The 19,259-nt window shown below is 32.4% G+C and overlaps 2 protein-coding genes and 1 long non-coding RNA gene across 5 annotated transcripts; 1 reads left to right on the top strand and 2 right to left on the bottom strand.

Moving 5' to 3' along the window:
• Positions 1-2,149: 2,149 nt before the first annotated feature.
• LOC108827490 (uncharacterized) lies at positions 2,150-3,606 on the bottom strand. 2 transcript variants are annotated; one of them, XR_001945674.2, is made up of 3 exons: positions 2,982-3,508; positions 2,505-2,635; positions 2,150-2,417 (listed from the first exon to the last, which is right to left on the bottom strand). It is a non-coding gene; the product is annotated as an uncharacterized LOC108827490 (long non-coding RNA). The 2 variants fall into 2 exon arrangements; XR_001945675.2 differs by lacking the exon at positions 2,505-2,635 and having other exon boundaries at positions 2,982-3,606.
• An 8,670-nt stretch (positions 3,607-12,276) lies between these two features.
• Positions 12,277-15,247, top strand: LOC108823778 (spermine synthase). Of its 2 annotated transcripts, none has more exons than XM_018597059.2 (11): positions 12,277-12,563; positions 13,022-13,263; positions 13,354-13,398; positions 13,555-13,631; positions 13,774-13,896; positions 14,092-14,196; positions 14,276-14,348; positions 14,441-14,512; positions 14,596-14,788; positions 14,849-14,978; positions 15,055-15,247. In XM_018597059.2, the coding sequence occupies exons 1-11, from the start codon at positions 12,292-12,294 to the stop codon at positions 15,130-15,132; spliced, it is 1,410 nt and encodes a 469-aa protein (XP_018452561.2). In that variant the 5' UTR covers positions 12,277-12,291; the 3' UTR covers positions 15,133-15,247. The 2 variants fall into 2 exon arrangements, with proteins under 2 accessions (XP_018452561.2, XP_056851450.1); XM_056995470.1 differs by lacking the exon at positions 12,277-12,563 and adding an exon at positions 12,639-12,818.
• On the bottom strand, positions 15,233-17,843 carry LOC108824731 (cyclic nucleotide-gated ion channel 1-like). The gene is made up of 5 exons (XM_018598125.2): positions 17,163-17,843; positions 16,856-17,068; positions 16,487-16,782; positions 16,288-16,399; positions 15,233-16,213 (listed from the first exon to the last, which is right to left on the bottom strand). The coding sequence occupies exons 1-5, from the start codon at positions 17,826-17,828 to the stop codon at positions 15,233-15,235; spliced, it is 2,268 nt and encodes a 755-aa protein (XP_018453627.1). The 5' UTR covers positions 17,829-17,843.
• Between the last annotated feature and the right edge of the window lie 1,416 nt (positions 17,844-19,259).

Genomic DNA, 19,259 nt, shown 5'->3' with positions numbered 1-19,259 from the left:
GAGGAACGTGACGAGAAACGTCATTGTTGATGACTCATGTGGGTCTCGTCAGAGAAGTCAACGGAAGGTGCAGAAGCGGTGATCGGGTTTGTTTGATGATGTTGCCTTTGGAAAAGGACATGAGGTTTCATCGCCTGTTGAGACTGACTCGAGTTGAATGTCGCCGGAAGGAACCATCTTGTACTACAGAGGTTCACCGAAGTTCCAATCACATGTCAGAATTTATATCTGAGACGAAATCAGAAAGGGGAAGCTTCAACTTTACAATCGCGAAAAATATTCTTCAGTGAAGGAAGCGTGAGGGATAGTCGCGACTCTCTCAAGTTTTCTAAACCGCAAGATGGAATTGCTTGTCTCGATCGTAGATGAGAATTAATTGTAGCAGATGAACAGGTTTCGTTATCGGAGAAGGAAAAGACGTCATGGTTCACTTAATTTCTAAGATGAATGGCGTTGGTTACATCGGAGAGAACTACCGGAAAAAGCAGAAGTCTCACCGTCACATCTGTTTCATTGTCAAGAAAAAACATGACTTCGGCAATGGCTAAGACAAAAGAATTTGTCGTAAAGGATGAAGCAACAGTGGAGTTAGTTGGGCTTGTTTTTCTGTATGGGCCAGTTCAGCATTTCACAAGTTCAAAACTAAATAAAGTCCAGCAGCAAGTATGATTCTCTTTTGTGGTTTATGACATGAGTAACGTGTCTGCAGGTGAAAGATTAGGAAGAAATGAAGATAAAGGGGTTTGTTTTTGATGGCAAGGAATGTGGGCTAAAGGTGGAGTTTGTGGGTAGTTAGGCCCAATTCCAGCCCACTATGGTTGGATCAAATAGCTTTGTTCGTTTGATTGGTAGGAGACCAAACAAACACCGTCATTACGTATAAGTTAAGTTTCCTTTGTTGGTTAATGACGGTCACTACGACAATCAAGAACAGGAAAATCAAAGACGGTGAATGGGATATAAATAAGGCTGGTGGTGGTCAAAACAAGGCATCCGAAACACCAAAGACCAAAAAGAGAGAGCTAGAGAGAGATCGGGTAGAGAAGAAACTTAGGGCAAGAGACATTGTTCGAGTCATGTCGCTTCGGGAGAAAGTTTCTTTGATCTTTCTTATTCTCTGTTGTGTTTTCCTATTGAGCGCTTAGAGCGTTTGTGTAAACCCCTTTGATTGATAGTGGATGTTGTGGGAGACGGTTTCCACCCCAGAGGTACCGCAAGGGAACTGGGTTAAAAATCTTGTGTCGTTAAGCAATCAAAAGATCGATAAATTCCTAACATAGACATCATTGGACTTGTAGCCATTCTCTAGATTTCACGGGATATGTGTTGGGACATTTGTTTTGCTTACCACTCTTGTAATTTAACGCATGGAGGATTATATTTAGATTCTAGACTAACCAAAATACATGAGAGCTTTGTGGATGTTCATTATCGTTCTTTATCCAAGATACTGTTTATGTTTTGATAAATAAACAATTCTATGCAAAGACTTCTCGGTAAGTTTTTGTCTCAAAATTTAAAGATCCAAGGTTGGAGGTGTATCAGGTGTAATTTTGGTGATGGACTTCTCGAGTCATTATCAGTATATCTTTCTTACGGTGCTCTTAAAAGAAACTAATGTTTTCTGGTAGTATTGATTGATAAGTCTCTATCTAAATCTCCAATCTTATCTATACTTTGTAGATCATATTATCTATCCAGATACTTCATACTAATCAATCTTATATTGAACTCGACTAAATTAATTGGTTCATAAAATTTCCTTGCATGGCATAATATCTTGACAATGAATAATAGCTCCAACATCTTTCAAGATGAAGACAGACATGAGAGCCTTCTCCAGTCATATGTTTGTTTACCTCTCTTTATCCCTCCAAAACACATAACCAGGTGATGACACGTCATTAGTGCCATAGCCTGAGTTTCAAATACTTTTTCGATTTTCATATTTGAGTTGTTGATTTTTTTTCTCCGATCCAAGCATGATGGATCCCAAAGACTTAAAGAACCAATTTACTGCAATTTTATTTTTATTTTCCTTTCCATAAGACAAACGTTCCACTAATGTAGGAGAAATCCAAGTCATTTTTGTGTGTATTTGAACTATCTTGCAAGCGCTTTCACTGCCATTGATATCGTAATCTAGAAGAATTGAAAATTGAATCTTCGTATAGAAAAAGTAAAAAATAGAGACTTTTAAGAATGATAGTTCAGGTTTGTACCAATGTTCATGATTTTACTCTCTTTTAGTCTTTTCTTATCTCCAGTTGACATAATCTTCTTTAAGCTCTGCATAGATTCGTGTTTCCTCTTCTTCCCTTCACCCTCTTCATCTTCTTGTTGTTGTTCTACTTCTTTGAATTTGAGTAGAGTATCTCAGATAATGTGGGTGGCATAGCTAATTCCCTAGCTCCTCCCTAAATTTACAAAACGCACTGTATCATCAATCATGGAAGAATGAACCATCCTGATTTCAGATCATATTAATGGATGCTCAATAATACCTGAAAAGCATTGTCTGGTTTATTAGAAAGAAGAGATGAAGCATGAGAAACAGAGTCGAACTCTTTAAGCAAAAGCATCAATCATTGATGGAGTAAACTCTAAAGAAGTTTTAGTAATCACAACCATTGTTCTGTTAAAACAAAGACAATTTAATATACTAATTTTCATACTAGAGAAAAACCATGTTTTCTCTTGATCAAGCTTTCATTTATCAATGTTAAAAGAAAAAAAACCATTTATCCATGTGGTTTGTGTTATAGAAGACAAAAACAATAGAAAACATTTCTAGTGTTTATAAAAATATCTTGCGGAGAAGAAAGAGAAATACAAACAAAATCATTTTTTGATTAAAAAATCAAAATGAAGTAGAGAGTTTATTGTTCAATCTGAGTCAGTATAATTTTGATAAATCTGAAGTTTATAAGCCATCATATGTTACAGAACTTAAATGATCATGGTTTAAAGAACATAATAACCTTAGCTTCGCGGGGGAGCATGTATACACCCATCATCTCGCAACAGAGTTTCAAGACACACCTCCATGGTAAAAAAAGAATGACCGGCAACTAAGACAGATGAGTTAACCCTTATACTAAAGAAGTTTCCATTGTTAATAGGAATTGAGAAGATGGTTTCGAGAGGAGGAAGACTAACCTTTTTATATTCGTAGATATATGGCTTCAAAAATAAAAGCTCATGTTCAAGGCTACATCGTTTTTGATGGATTTAAGAAGGGATTTAACGCGATTCACTGGGAGCATTTCGTTTGATGAAGAAGAAGTTCAGACTACGGGATCGAACAAAGAGATGAAGAGTAGACTTTTCTGCGACGTGTAAAGAGAGAATTATGGTTATTTTCTATCGGGCTGTCTGGCTGGAAATTTTCATCCAAACATAAGTTCCAAAACTCATAACAAAGCCTACATCAATTCCATAATAAATTAAATGAAACAGTGAGTTTTTATAAATTGGATAGGTGTCGCGCTGTGAACATCCGAATTGATGACGTGGTGGGTTGAGGACTGAGAGAACTGTACTTTATATAATAAGAAGTGATATCTCTTTTGTATGTTGTTAGATGATGAAAAGTTAAGGCCTCTAGGCAAAATATCCGTAAATTTTGATTTTATTCGTTATATATTTTGATTTGAACCAAAAAAATAAATATTCGTAATTATATGAAACAAAACAAATATTAAATTGCAATATCCATAGAAAACAAAGCAAATCATTAATATTTTTTTAAGAACAGATATCCGATATGTTATATGCATATATACATATATTTAAAGAATTATATATAAGTAATATAATTATTATATTCTATATAAGTTTTATAGGTTTTTTATTTACTAAATTTATTAAATTATTTATTAGAATTTTCAAAAGTAAATAAAATTTTATTTTTGTAATAAAATATTATTATTTTATATTATTTTGGAAATTTATTTATTTTTAAATTTTTAATTTTTACAGATCGAGTCAGATATCCCAAAACACTAAATATTCGGATGATTACAGATCGAATAAGATTAGATAATTGATTATTTAAATGAAACAAAATGGATCACGAATACTTCCTCTGATCCGTGTCCACCCGAAAGATAATCTCCAAACATTTGTCAACATATTATTAACTCAATGACGCGTGTCCCGCATCTTACACAATTTCCCCGATGATGACTTTTCATCACCAATTCCTATTGGTGGAACATTTTAATTTTTACAAGAAAATAATAGATTTTGGAATTGACAAGAGAGCAACAACATAACACTAATCACTTAAAATAATAATAAAAAAGTTGCAAAAAGTCTAGTTCCCCCAGTTCTGCTGTTATGTTAAAAATGCTCAATAGTTGGGAATTTGAGATCAGTTCGTGATCAGCTAAATTCATGTATAGAGGCAAAAATGTTTTAGATAAATCACTAGACCAATAATTACCGACTTACCAATGATAAAATATATATTAGATACTTTTTTCCGCCTGTTTTAATTTTTACAAGAAAATAATAGATTTTGGAATTGACAAGAGAGCAACAACATAACACTAATCACTTAAAATAATAAAAAAATTTGCAAAAAGTCTAACTCCGCTGTTATGTTAAAAATGCTCAATAGTTGGGAATTTGGGATCAGTTCGTGATCAGCTAAATTCATGTATAGAGGCAAAAATGTTTTAATTAAATCATTAGACCAATAATTACCGACTTACCAATGATAAAATATTTCTTAATTTCCCTAGATACCTTTTTCTCAAATTTTTTATTTCGTTGATCATTTGCGTTTTAAATATTTGTGCCATTTTTTTTTATCGGATTGGATAGTTGATTATCAGACAAAATGGATCGGACCACGAATACCTCCAAAAATTCTGACATCCAATGTTTTTAAACACAAATCGGACACTAAACCGGATGACTTTCCGGGTTACCGGGTCACCGGTCAAATGTGGATAAAAATGTAGGTTACTAAATAAGTTAATTTTATTATATAATATATTATCTATGAAAATAAATATATAGAAAATGAAATTAAGTATTTTCTAATATTTTTATAAAAAATAAAATAATATTTTAGCTATGTATATATTTTATGTTTAAAAATCATTTAGAAAATGTTTAACTTTAGTTTCTATTTTTTATTTATATTTGACATACAAAAATATCAAAAATAGTTTAGATTATTTAAAAAAATATAACAACTTAAGATTTATGACATTTAACAAAAAAAATATCAAGAACTAAAAATTCATAAATATTTATATATCTAATGTGAATTAAACTTCAAATCCAAAATATATCAAAAGTAAATTATTAATAAATTAACGATAACAAAACTGTAAAAATTAATTTCTTAATTAAAAATTATACAAAATAGATTTTAAAAACCTAAGTAATTTTTTTTTAAAAAGTAAAAATTGTCCATTGGTTAAACCAGTGGTTCAGCCGTTAACCAAGTTCCGGATTTTAGTGGTTTTAGCAGATTTTATTGGGTTTTTAAATTTTGATCTTTTCATATAACTCGAACTGAATTTATCTTGGATCACTAGATTTACCGGTTCAACCGTAGATCCGAATCGGATTTCAAAACATTGTTGATATTAGGGCTGAGCATTTTATCCGTTAAATTTGATTCGATTCGTTATTCATTGCTATACGATCAGAAAATTCCGGATATCCGTAAGCTTTCGAAGCAAAGCAAATAATAAAATTCAACATCCACTGAAATCGAAACAAATCACAAATATTAAAATTTTGGGAATCAAATATCCGATCCGTCAATATATAAATACATGTATATCTTGATTATATTTAAAGTTTTAAAATGTATAAAATTATATAATTATTATTCTAACATAATTTGACATATTTTATTCACATTATTACTTATATAAAATATTACATAAAAAGAAGATAAAACATTTATGACAATTAAGTTTTTTGTTATTATAATTTTTAACTAAAGTTTAAAAATTTACAAAATATGTAGATTCACTACTTCTTATAATGTTTATATTTTATATCATGTAAAAAATATTTTACAAAACAAATTTGTATCGAATTTTTAAAATTATTTGTATTAATAAAAACAAATGAGATATCCGTAAGTAATCACAAATTTCCGCAAAAATCTATCTATTTTCCGGATATCCGTTTTTTCGAATATCCGTATTTTTTTGAAGCAAAGAAAATCGGAAAATTAAATATATGTAACATTCGAAGCAAATCACAAATACCTTAAAAACCCAGATATACCTTAAAATACCTTATGTGCTAAATTTGATTCGATTCGTTATCCGTTGCTATTCGATCCGAAAATTCTGGATATCCGTAGGTTTTCGAAGCCAAGCAAATACTAAAATTCAATATCCGTTAAAATCGAAGCAAATCACAAATATTAAATTTTGGGAAGCGAATATCCGATATGATCCGTCAATATATAAATACATGTATATTTTGATTATATTTAAAGTTTTAAATGTATAAAATTATATAATTATTAGTCTAATATATGATTTGATAGATTCTATTCACATTATTACTTATATAAAAGTATTACATAAAAAGAAAAGAAAACATTTATGACAATTATAATTTTTTTCTTAAGTTTTGTGTTGTTATAATTGTTATCTAAGTTAAAAAAATTACAAAATATGTAGATTTACTATTTCTTTTAATTTTTATCTTTTATATCATGCAAAAAAATATTTTACAAAAAAAATTGTATGAAATTTTTAAGATTATTTGTGTTAATCAAAACAAATGAGATATCCGTAAGTATCCGCAAATATCTATTTATTTTTCGGATATCCATTTTTCCGAATATCCATATTTTTCTGAAGCAAAGCAAATCGGAAAATTAGATATTCGTAACATTCGAAACAAACCATAAATACCCTTCAAAAATCCGGATATCTGATCCGTGTCCATGCCTACATAACACTAATCACTTAAAAATAATAAAAATTTACAAAAACGTAAAAATTTACAAAAATTGTAAAGTTCCGCTGTTAGGTTAAAAATGCTCAATAGTTGGATCGGTTCGTGATCAGCTAAATTCATGTATAGAGGTAAAAAGGTTTTAATTAAATCATTAGACCAATAATCACCGACTTACCAATGATAAAATATTGCTTAGGTTTATTAGATGCTTTTTCTAATTTTTTTATCTCGTTGATCATTTGAAGTTTTAATAAATGTTTGTGCCGATTACTCAAAAAAAAAATCTCGAATTACACGGTATCATAATTTATTTAAATATCTTTTTGTGAACAAAACGAAAAGTAACAAGTTAAATGCTTTTTAGTAGAAAACATTAGCAGATTTATTCATCAATATTGGTAGAGCCGTACCTACAATGTATCAAAAAAAGGCATTCGTCTAAGTCTCTGATTAGTGTGACTTTCTTTATAACTCCAAAATTTAAAATTATTTCTACTTTAATGGTTTAGACTTATTTGAAAAAATTCTTTCTACGAGAGTTCGACTAATTCACCTTCTAAAATCATGTATTTTTTTCTTATATAATATAATTATAGCACATTTACATAATAACTTTATTCTTTTACAGTTTTAGATTTGTGTATTTGGTGAAAATGATATAGAAAATTGTTTTCATCATAGTTATAAATAAGTTTATTTTTAAAACTTGCCTTAGGCCACTAAAATCCTTAGCACAGCACTGATCAATGGATCAACCATATCACTGTTAATTTCTTGAATGTTAGAGTCTGTGTAGTAGTATAAATTTGGGAGAATTGACCTCTGTACCACAAACCGATGTCTTAATTCACTACTTATCTATCGAAAAAAAATGTTACTGTTCATTCCGAAAATAACCCTACTCATCTATCTGCACATCTATCTGCAGAGTGTAGGCATAGCTCATCTTCATTGTCTCCTCTTTTTATATTATTTTTTGTTTTCTTGGTCTTCTTCCCCCTCTCTTCCTCTTTTTATACTATTTTCTGTTTTTTGTCTCCTCTCTCCTCTTCTCCTTCTTCCTGGATCGAAGCTCTTTTCATTTCATCTTTAGTTTCTTTTTTTTCTTCTTTTGTTTTTTTCTCTTCTTATTTTTTCTTCATCTTCTAGAATTAAGATTTTTATCAAATTGATTTTTTTTAACATTTTGTTCGCTACCAGTTACATAATCTTAAAGAATTGGACTCTTAAAGAATGAAGATGAAGATTGAGAGGAGGCAAGCAAATTCTACCTAAAATTAGAAAGCTTTTAAAGAATCAAGATGAAGACTAAGAGTAGGCGAGCAAATTCTTGATTTATTTTTTTAATAGTTAACTTTTGGGTAAACAAATATTTAATTTGTTGCATGATATTAGTTACACAAGTTCAACAGTGATTTTCTGGTAAAAGTTTCACTATGATTGTCTAAATTTGAATTAAGGTTATGCATTTTTATAGTTAATTTTTATTTTAATGTTAACAAATCTTGTATCATGTTACAAAATTTATTAACTCACTAACATATTTCGTAATATGTTAACAAATTTTTGAACATGTTAACAAATTTTGTATCTTGTTATAATTTTTGTTAACTCGCTAACATATTTTGTAAAATATTGGTGGTCCAATTATTGATGAGTTATAATGTAGTTCTATCATAAATTTAGTAAAAGTTGATGTTATTTTAATGTTAACAAATTGTGTACCATGTTAGCGAGACTATAGTTGATGTTATTTTACAGTTAACAAATTTTTTATCATGTTACAATATTTGTTAACTCGCTAACATATTTTATAACATGTTAACAAATTTAGTATCTTGTTACAAAATTTGCTAACTCTCTAATAGTTTGTGTAACATGTTTAGTGGTCAATTTTCCTGTTTATTTATGGATTAATATCGTAAATGGAATGAATGAAAAAAAAAGAACCTGAGAAGAAAAAGATGAGATAACGAGAATATAGGTGATTTTACAGAAGCTTTATTTTCTGTGTATGTTTAAATATAAAAATCTAAACTGTATCATTAAGAAGAAAAGAGAACAGTGTGTTCTTAGAGATAAACGGTAGGAGGAGTGATGAGGTAGGAGAAAATAAAATGAAAAAAGAAGAAGAGAAGAGAACGGAGGTAAGATGAAAGAGACAGCAATGCTACACTATTTTAACACAATAAATCGAGCAAACGAGTGGAAGAGAAGTCATATAGCTGGAGGTATAAGATACTAAATAGGAACCTATGATATCAGATGTGTATCTTTAGAGGTCAGACAAACTGACATAAGCATTGAAAATCATGTCGAAAGGAAGGACAATTTGGTAACTATAGAAACCGAATTGTATGCTCTGGATCTATAATGTCAATCAATGTGCATTCTCCTAATATAGGTTTCCAATATGGGTATTACACTAATTCTCCCTATAAATTTTGTGTCGTCATCACAGTTTTCTTCATTTGGCATAATGCTGAAAACGTTATGTTTTAATGTTGAAAAAAAAAATTACAACCACACATGTCTGGTAGAGTGGTACGTGAAATTGGAGAAGTGTTAAACATCCCGGATTCGGAATCTGATAATATAAGGTGGTGTTATTCGACCAGTGATTTGAAATCCATCAAAAAATTTAAGATTGTTCAAGAATTCTAAAATCTCTACAGTATGCCTTGGATTTTGAGTTCATTTATTTATTTGTGAGACTCCATAAAAATGATTTGAAATCAATTGAAAATACAAAAAATTTTAAAATCCTTAAAGTTGAATAACACTAGATTTTAAAAACTAGGTTTAAATCATTCATTGAAAAACACTAGATTTTAAAATAGAATTTAAAATCACCATTTGAGTGACAATAGTTTGTGTTTAGATTTAAACTATGTTAAAATACATCAACGAGTAACACCCCCTAAGTTTTAAATTTCGATTAAATCTTATCTAAAATGTTGGTAGATAGACTTATAGGGAATGAGTCGATTGGTTCGACCCATCAGATAATACACTTAGGGGGAATTATTGGCAAATAAATTCTCATCAACTTTGTAAATTTTGAGATTCCATTGTTATTGGTTTATTGATTTTTTTTAACAATCTTTATAAAATCCCTTCTTATTGGTTTGTGAATTTTCAAAATCCATTAAAATCTCTTGCTACTCAAGAAGTTTAGTTATTGTTGATTCTCTAATTCTAAATAAGTCTATTGTTGTTGAGACATGAATTCTCTCCATTTTTACTCATAAGACATGACTTTCAAAATATCATGTGTATCTATGAGATTTATAAAATCTATATGACAGAAAAGTCTAGATTATATTTTGAATATCTTTTGCACTTTCAACCCAAATTATAACTCATTATATATAATTATTTTTTGAATGTATAATTATATTACATTTTTTTATCATTAAATAAAAAATAAAAAAATTATATATTTTTCGAATTATACGTTTTTGAATTCAAACTTTTTATTTTTTCTGAAATTCTTTTTGATTTTTTTTTCATTTTATACAATTATTTTTCAATTTTTACAAATTTTTAATTTTTAAAATTCTAAATTATTTTTGAAACTATTTTAAAATTTTAAATATTTATTTAATTATTTTAAAATTTTATTTTAAAATTTTATTTTAAAATTTTATTTAAATTCCAAAATTTATTAACCATATATTAAGTTTACAAAATGAATGATAGAAAACAAATAACAAAAATTCATGAAGTAGCAATTTATAAAATTTATAATCAAATTTTGTAAATTAATGTTTAATATATTTTTAGTTCACATAATTTCAAAATGTCATCAACTTTTAAAATTCACAAACTCTATACTAATTCATCTCCTAATAACCCCTCCTTAGATTTATCAAAGAAAAACCCTCAGGGACATCCCCTAGTCTATTGTATTTGAGAAGTGATTTGCCACATGTCTTCTCTACAATCGTTTTCACAAAAAAAATTGTGACGTGGCTATTAAAATTGATGACATGTCATATGGTTAAATATGACATGAACAATTACATTTAATGCTGGTATATATTTTTGGAAATCTTTTTAGAATATGGCAATAACTCATATATTACATTTAATATTGATTTATATTTTTGGTAAGCTTTGTAGAATATGGTAATAACTCATAAATCATCACTAAAATAAATATATTCAAATATGACATTTTTAATTTCGAAATATTATATAATTTTACTTTTATAATTATAAAATTTTTATTATCTAAAATTTTCTAAATTTTCTGAAGTTTAAAAAAAATTGTAATATCATTAGTTTCTTTTAGATATCTAATCGTAATCGTAAAATCGAAGTAGATCACAAATATTAAACTTTTGGGAAGCGAACCGGTCTGATCCGTCAATATATAAATACATGTATATCTTGATTATATTTAAATTTTTAAATGTATAAAATTATATAGTTATTATTCTATCAAATTATTATTTATATAAAAGTATTACATAAAAGGAAGAGAAAAAAAATTTATGACAATTATAATTTTTTTTCTTAAGTTTTGTGTTATTATAATTTTAATAAGTTTAAAATTTACAAAATATGTAGATTCACTACTTCTTTCAATTTTTATCTTTTATATCATGCAAAGAATAATATTTTACAAAACAAGTTTGTATCAGATTTTTAACATTATTTGCATTAATAAAAACAAATGAAATATCCATAAGTATTCGCAAATATTCGCAAATATCTATTTATTTTTCGGATATCCGTTTTTCCGAATATCCGTATTTTTCCAAAGCAAAACAAATCAGAAAACTAGATATTTGTAACATTCGAAGCAAATTACAAATACCTTTAAATCTCGGATATCTGATCCGTGCCCAAACCTATAAATACCATGACACCCATAGATTATTTTTCTTTATCCTATTAGATCAGCGTCAGCCTGCGGAATCTTAAGCAACAACCATGGCATTACCTACATGATCAAATTTTGAAATATCATTTAAATTAAAAATATTTCAAAAATATATACATATTTTTAGAAAATTATAAAAATTAAATCATAAAATCATATTAAATCGTAAAATCATTAGTTTTTTATATATATCTACAGATTTTATAAATATTGTTTAATTTTAATTTTTGACAATTATGCAATTTTACATATTTATTTAATATATTTAATCAAAATAAATAGATAGAAAAATCTAAATAAGATTATAATTTTAAATATATACATGCACATTTTTAAATATAATTCAAGATAAAAAATTGTTTTTATCTTAATTTTAATGTTCAGTTAAATCAAATTTATATTAAAATATTGATAAGAAAAAAGAAAAATATTTTAAAATTTTTTTACTGCACATGGCGCAGGAAAACACATATAGTAAAATAAAAATAAGAAAAGGTTGGTTTTGTTTTGAGACAGCCGTGGGTTGGAAAACAAATAGAACTTCACAACAACACACAGAAAGTGCCAAAGAGAGAGAGAGAGAAGTCAGAGACGCAACACCGAAAGAGAGAGAGAGAGAACAAATTCTCTCTTTCCCTTTTCCCATTTTAGTTTCAATCTTTCCCGCTCACTGTTTCTTCCTCACATCACATCTCTCTCTCTCTTCTCCGCCGTTAACCACCAGGTATCACTCTCTCTCTCTCTCTCTCTCTCTCTCTCTCTCTCTCTCTCTCTCTCTCTCTCTCTCTCTCTTGGGTCTCCCCATCCATTAATCTATTTTGCTTCTGTTCATGATCTCTGATGTTTTCGATTTGCTGGGGTTTATATCTCTGTTGGGTCAATGCTCTCTGAAAAGTTACGGTCTTTAATTTCCTAAAGTTATAGCCTTTTGTATGATTCGGACCAACCCTTGTCTCCAAAGTCTTCAACTTTCCAGTCTGTAAGATTCTTTAATCAGCGCTAAACGATTCTCTCTTCATCCTTTAAGCTCTCTTTTTTCCAGGCGAATGGTTTTGGCTCTGAACAATTTTACTGAATATAATTAAAAGCTGTTAGTTTTATGTCGTGCTTTTGTGCCCTGATGTGTATTCTCTTGTTTTCTTAAAGTTTATAGCCCTGTTTGCTTTTGGTTTTTTATTGCAGTATACAGAGAGGCTGGAGCTGGGGAAGAAGAAAAGGATTGTTTATGGAGGGAGAAGGCGTAAAAGGTTTGGCATGCCAGAAGACTATGGATGGGAATGCGAGTAATGGGAATGATGGTCTGGAGAAGACTGTTGTACCTTCTTGTTGCCTCAAGGCCATCTCTTGCTTACCTGAGCAAGATGCTAAGTGCCACTCCACTGTTGTCTCTGGATGGTTCTCCGAACCTCCCCACCCTCGCTCTGGTCTTATTCCTTTTCTTCTTTTCTTTTCAACTATTTTCTCAAACACACATGTCTTATGTTTGTTTTATTGTTTGTTTTGATTGGATACAGGGAAAAGAGGCAAAGCAGTGTATTTTAACAACCCTATGTGGCCTGGTAGGTCACTCACCTCCTCTTTAATAGACTTGTTTCTTTATTACCTTAAGATTGTCTTTGTTTGAGGTTTCTGATGTGTTTATTATATGCTAACTTGATGTGCTTAGAGGAGTGGTTGTACATGTGTGAATTATGCTTGTTTTGTGTTGATTGTAGGAGAAGCACACTCACTGAAAGTTGAGAAAGTTCTGTTCAAAGACAAGTCAGATTATCAGGAAGTCCTAGTGTTTGAGGTTTGAACTAGCTTTTCTCGTTAGACTTTTGTTATCATCTTCTGAATCTGTCAGCTTCTAACTGTGCTGATTTGTTTAGTTTGTAAATGCATATGCTTTAGGATAACCTCAGTTTTTTTTTTTTGGTTCTTGTTTTTTGCAGTCAGCTACGTATGGGAAAGTGCTTGTTCTAGATGGTATTCTACAGCTGACTGAAAAAGATGAATTTGCATATCAGGAGATGATAGCCCATCTACCTTTATGCTCCACACCTTCACCTAAAAGTGTAATTTCTCTCACCTTTAAATTTTAGACTCAATTTGTGATGATTACTCCTTTTTTTGGTGAACCTGATGGGAGACAATGTGGTTGTTCACGTTTGATCTCATGAGATTGATCATTTCGCCAATGCTGATCATCCCCGTACATTAAAACATATATTCAGCTCAACTTGTGTTAAGGGTTGTATGAATATTTGCAGGTTCTGGTTGTTGGTGGAGGTGATGGTGGTGTTCTCAGGGAGATTTCTCGCCATAGCTCTGTTGAGGTTATTGACATTTGTGAGATAGACAAGATGGTCATAGATGTAAGTATATGGTCTCGCTGTGCCTATCATAAGTTTGTGCTCTATCTCAGTAAATAATGTGATTGCTTTGATCTTGTAGGTGTCTAAGAAGTTCTTCCCCGAGTTAGCGGTTGGATTTGAGGATCCTCGTGTTCATCTTCACATTGGTGATGGTAATTAAGCATCCTTCTACTCGCTCCCAGTATATAAATTAAACCCTATTTGAAACTTGCTCTGTGTTGATGATATCACTTTCTTCTCGCAGCTGTTGAGTTCCTTCGTAAATCCCCTGAAGGGAAGTATGATGCCATTATTGTGGATTCTTCAGACCCTGTTGGTATGATTCTCTCTGGATATCTGACTAGTAGCTGATTAGTTTTACCTCTCTCACGCTTTTTGGGCTCTATATAATAATTACAGGTCCTGCTCAGGCGCTTGTTGAGAAGCCATTCTTTGAAACGTTAGCTAGAGCGTTGAAGCCTGGAGGAGTTCTTTGCAACATGGCGGAAAGTATGTGGCTCCACACTCATCTCATTGAAGATATGATCTCCATTTGCCGCCAAACATTCAAAAACGTTCAATATGCCTGGAGCAGCGTCCCAACATACCCAAGGTAAACCTGTAGTTTTCTTCTGATCACGTTTCATGTTCTCACTGAAACTCTTTGTTGCAGCGGCGTGATTGGTTTTATCTTGTGCTCTACGGGCGGTCCCGCTGTTGATTTCAAGAACCCTATTAACCCTATTGAGAAACTAGAAGGTGCCATGACCTATAAGCGAGAAATGAAGTTTTACAACTCGGATGTAAGTTTCTTAATGGCTTCTCTCCATAGATTCACTTTGACAATTAATCCTAATCTGTCTTTTCTTTACAAAACAGATGCACAGAGCAGCTTTCGCTTTGCCTACTTTCCTTAGAAGAGAAGTGGCTTCACTTCTGTCTTCTTCTTCTTCTTGACTTCTGTGTCTTAAACATTTTATTATAAAACTTCTGTAAAAGATGAAATAATTGCATCATAGGAGGCTTTGTATCACTAAGCTCACTCCTTTAATAATATTTAAAGACTTCTATTTTTATATATTGGCACTATATGCATATAACCATCACTATAGAAATCTGGTTCTGCTGGTTTCTGAAGTAGAACCATAGGTGGCATTCGTTCCAGCATCCTCGGTTTATGTACCGAACCGCTCCTACGTACAGTCCTCAAGATATTTGCAGCAAACCGTGACGCGTACATGGTAGCACCAAAGCTTGGGGAGCTTCCACAAGCTTCTTTAGCCAAAGCGTCTTGCAACCGGTTCTCTTCTTCTCTAAGAGACTCCTCTAGTCTCTTCTTCACGCATCTTCTCCAAAAGGCTTGTATGAAGCAAGCAGCCCAAGTCCTCCATTGCTGAGAGTAGAACCTGAAAGTGTGTCTCAGCTGTTTGCTGTGGAGACGTCTGAACTGAGAAGCCACGAATTTGAGGTTGTCAGCTTTGAGTGCGAAAGCTTCGACTTCCATGAGAGCTTGAACGGTTCTCGTTGAGATTGGGAGGTTTGTGGACGTGTGTGGGTCTAAAGCCCAGGTCAGAAGCTCCTCACCGCAGAAATCGCCAGCTCCAAGATGCTCTGAGTTAAAGAAGCCTGTTCTTCCACCGTTTGTTGTCATTGTTAGAAGCTTCCCACGCATTATGAAGAGCATTTCATCCACAGGATCTCCTTCCCTGACGATGTAGCTTTCCTCTGTGTACAGCACAGGCTGCAGACGGTCACAGAGAGCGTCAAGAAGCTGCTCGTCCATCTGCTCAAACATAGGGACCCGCATGACAAGGGCGAGACAGAGATGGCGTTTGATGTCGCGTCTAAGATCTTTAGGAAGGTTACTAAGAAGATTCTCTTCGTTAACGCCTCTTGTCTCTTGCCATTTGTACTGCTCGTATCGCCGTATTCTTTGTCTTAGATTCTCAGGGAGCAGACGGTGAGCCATCCATTGCTCTGCGTCTCTTCTCTTGACTCTCATCTCCTCCAGCCTCGTGGTTGTTGATTGCAGATACGTCTGCTCATTTCAGTAAGCAATCATTTTGCAGCAAACACGACGGACAGTTTGATGAAAGGAGAGAAGCTACTAACCTGCATGTTGCCGATCAAGAACGAGAACAGAACCAGTCCGGAGATAGAGATGAAGACAGCGAAACAGTTCTCCCAAATGTATGTACTTGTTTTAAGGTTTTGACCGAGCGAACTGGATCAAGAAAGAAGATGGAAGAACACTTACTGTTGTGCATGGTCGAAGATTTATGACTGTATAAATATAATGTAATCTCAATACCTGAGGTTTTGAAGACCCCACCAGAAACAGTAAAAGAACTTCTGAGGGAAATCATGAGACTCCACTACACCTGAATCAAGTGCGCCAAGGAATATCCCAAAGTCGAAACGTGTTGTGTTTTGTTCCAGAACCGGACAAGCTTCATTGAGGGAAGTTATGTTTCCTAAAGTCCTCTTATTTTGCTGAGGAAGACAATACAACGAGCTTATTTTGCAGAGTCCTCTTTTGCTGCAAGCTTGTTTCCAGCACACAGTTTTGCGCTCGATAGAGAACAAATACCAGAAAGCACCAAACACCTGCCACATCAGCCCGTTTTGGTTACAAGACTATCTGCTTAAGCTTTAACCATCCTAGAAATAGGACTCTCACGTGACTAGCAAGCATGTAGAGGAATAGATTAAAAGCAGCTCCTGCCCAAGCTGTCTCTGTAAGTATCCCTGAGGTTCTCGTCACTTGCTTGTAGAGCGGATAGATTCTCATAAACCTCGGTATGTATTGGAAGAAGACGATGAACTTCAACATATTCTTCGTGTGCAAAGGCCTGGATCTTTTGATACACGGAATGATTACCGAAATCACCATCTGAGAGCACAACAATCACTCGCATTAACCAAGCTTAGTGGTCTTGAGATAGATACAAAATAAAACCAAAATTATCAAAAAATTAATATCTCACCTGTGGAAGAGGAAGCACGGCAAGAATGTCAACGATGAATTGCGATGACAAGTAACGTCTAGCGATCTCACGCCTGTCCTCAACAAGAACACCTCTCCCGAAGACACGAGAAGAAGGAGCGATGAAGCCTGTACGGAACTGGAAGACCATGTGAATGGCGTAGAACATGTCGGTGATGGAGCGCAGAACGCTTGCGGTTGTCTGCATTCTGTCGTCGACGTCAAGGCAGTTGTTGGCCTTGTCGAGGACAGGGACGTAGAAGAAGAGAGGGTCGACAGAGACAGCGATGATGCAAGCTAGAACGAAGATCTTGTTCCATCTCTGAAGGAAAGGTCCTTGTGGGTCAAGTATCTCGTGAGTGGAAACGATCCCTTTCGATACAGCTTCTTTGAACGAGTAAGACTTGTAAGATGGTCTGAACATTTTGATCATCGCCGAGCTTCTGTGGAACTTGTCGGAGATTGAGCTTATTGCTCTCCGGAATATTCCACGTGTCACTTCGGTTCTCTCGGAGTGTTCCAACTCGGAAGTCTTGTCGGACTTCCAGTCGTGAAACCTTTGATACAACAAGTGATCGAGATTAAGCGATCCAGGAACTAGAGTTTGAAGAGACAATATACTGTAAAAGAAGACTGACCTAACGAACTTGTCTGGTCGGAAATTCATTGTTAGATGCACAACTTTGTGTAACCTTCGTTGGTGATGGACATGTGAAACCTCTGATCCCACAAAGAATAGAGTGAGTGACTTATAAGCTTCAATATCTACTCTTTCTACTTACCCTTTTTTATCAAAGTATAAATAATTTCCATTGTAAACCCCATTTGCACGATTCAACTAAAACTTACAGCAGCATTTAATATTTTGTATATTTATGTCTTAAAAGCCTTGGATTATAGAATTAGGTAACCTTAATTAAATATAAGAAAGCCTTCTTACAAAAAAAACCTTAATTAAATAAGAACTGATATCTTCCAAACATTAGATCATATTTTTTCAAACTTAGTCCTAACATCTTTAATATCTTAATGACATGTTTTTTTTTCTGTTAGGGAAACACATCACCCGTCTCTTTAGATGTCATTAAACATGCAAGACCTAGTATATGCAAACCAAAAGAAAAAAAAAACCAGATCTAGTTATACACTAAAACATGCCATATGGTGTATTTCTGAAAACTACTTTGTGTAATAATTGAGATTATTGGACTTTGGGAGAATTAGATATTACACTCCTTGTATAGAAAGAGAGAAAAGGATCACCTTCTTTTAGTCGCAGTATCTCTTAGTTACAGGGTCAAAAGTGGAGCTGATACGAGAATTCAAGAAGGAGATGTCAGACAACTAAAACAGATTTCAAGATAGAAAATATCGCTGCTACCACTATCATTATTAAAATGTATACGCTTCCTGTATAGAAACTATACAACTAAAGGATTTGAATACAAAAATGAACAAAAGTTGTGTGGTTTTACAGTAGCAAACATCATTCGTCCGATCTCATATAAAAATATTTAGTTGTTAGAAAATTTTAAACATTGTGACTAAAATTGGAGTAGTTTCTTTATTTATTGGCCATGAAAAAAAAAACATCTAAAGGCTGATACAGTCTCATCCATGGTTGTTTTGATGACCGTATAATGAAGTGTGGGTTGTGCTGCATGATTTACATATCTCTTTCTTCTCCTTAAGGCCCCTCTTTTTGGTTTGTTAGAGGAAACTTCAAAAAAGTTACACACCCAATTCAAAATATTCTTCTGCAGCTTGTAATTATCCTACATCTCCAATAATTGACTTACAAGCATTCATTGGTCAAATGAAAATTAGAGATAAGTGTATCCATGAAACCTGATTTCATGATCTAACCCAAAAATACCGTTTAATGCAAGCAATCCATCCGTAAGGATTAACCCTGGAGAGCATCGACATCTCATCTTTCTTGTATAAACATTGCATTGATCTACATTACTAGCTAATTCCACTAGAAAACACGATCTTTTCGTAGTTAATTCGTCGTAAAATAAGAGTTACACGAATTAACTACGAAACATATTGTCGTCAACATTTGTCGTAACGCATATTTCTTCGCCATTTCGAG

This window comes from Raphanus sativus, chromosome 9 (assembly GCF_000801105.2).
Source record: "Raphanus sativus cultivar WK10039 chromosome 9, ASM80110v3, whole genome shotgun sequence".
NCBI lineage: Eukaryota > Viridiplantae > Streptophyta > Magnoliopsida > Brassicales > Brassicaceae > Raphanus > Raphanus sativus.
This window is presented reverse-complemented; position numbering and strand designations above follow the sequence as displayed.

Excerpts from the sequence above, each read along its gene's own strand:
- LOC108824731 (XM_018598125.2), bottom strand. The coding sequence starts at position 17,828 with ATGAATTTCCGACCAGACAAGTTCGTTAGGTCAGTCTTCTTTTACAGT. Across the intron at positions 17,069-17,162 it reads CCGTGCTTCCTCTTCCACAG|ATGGTGATTTCGGTAATCAT; the intron begins GTGAGATATTAA and ends TTGTGCTCTCAG. Across the intron at positions 16,214-16,287 it reads TCTTGATCGGCAACATGCAG|ACGTATCTGCAATCAACAAC; the intron begins GTTAGTAGCTTC and ends TGAAATGAGCAG.
- LOC108823778 (XM_018597059.2), top strand. The coding sequence starts at position 12,292 with ATGGCGCAGGAAAACACATATAGTAAAATAAAAATAAGAAAAGGTTGG. Across the intron at positions 14,197-14,275 it reads TAGACAAGATGGTCATAGAT|GTGTCTAAGAAGTTCTTCCC; the intron begins GTAAGTATATGG and ends TTGATCTTGTAG. Across the intron at positions 14,979-15,054 it reads TGAAGTTTTACAACTCGGAT|ATGCACAGAGCAGCTTTCGC; the intron begins GTAAGTTTCTTA and ends TTTACAAAACAG.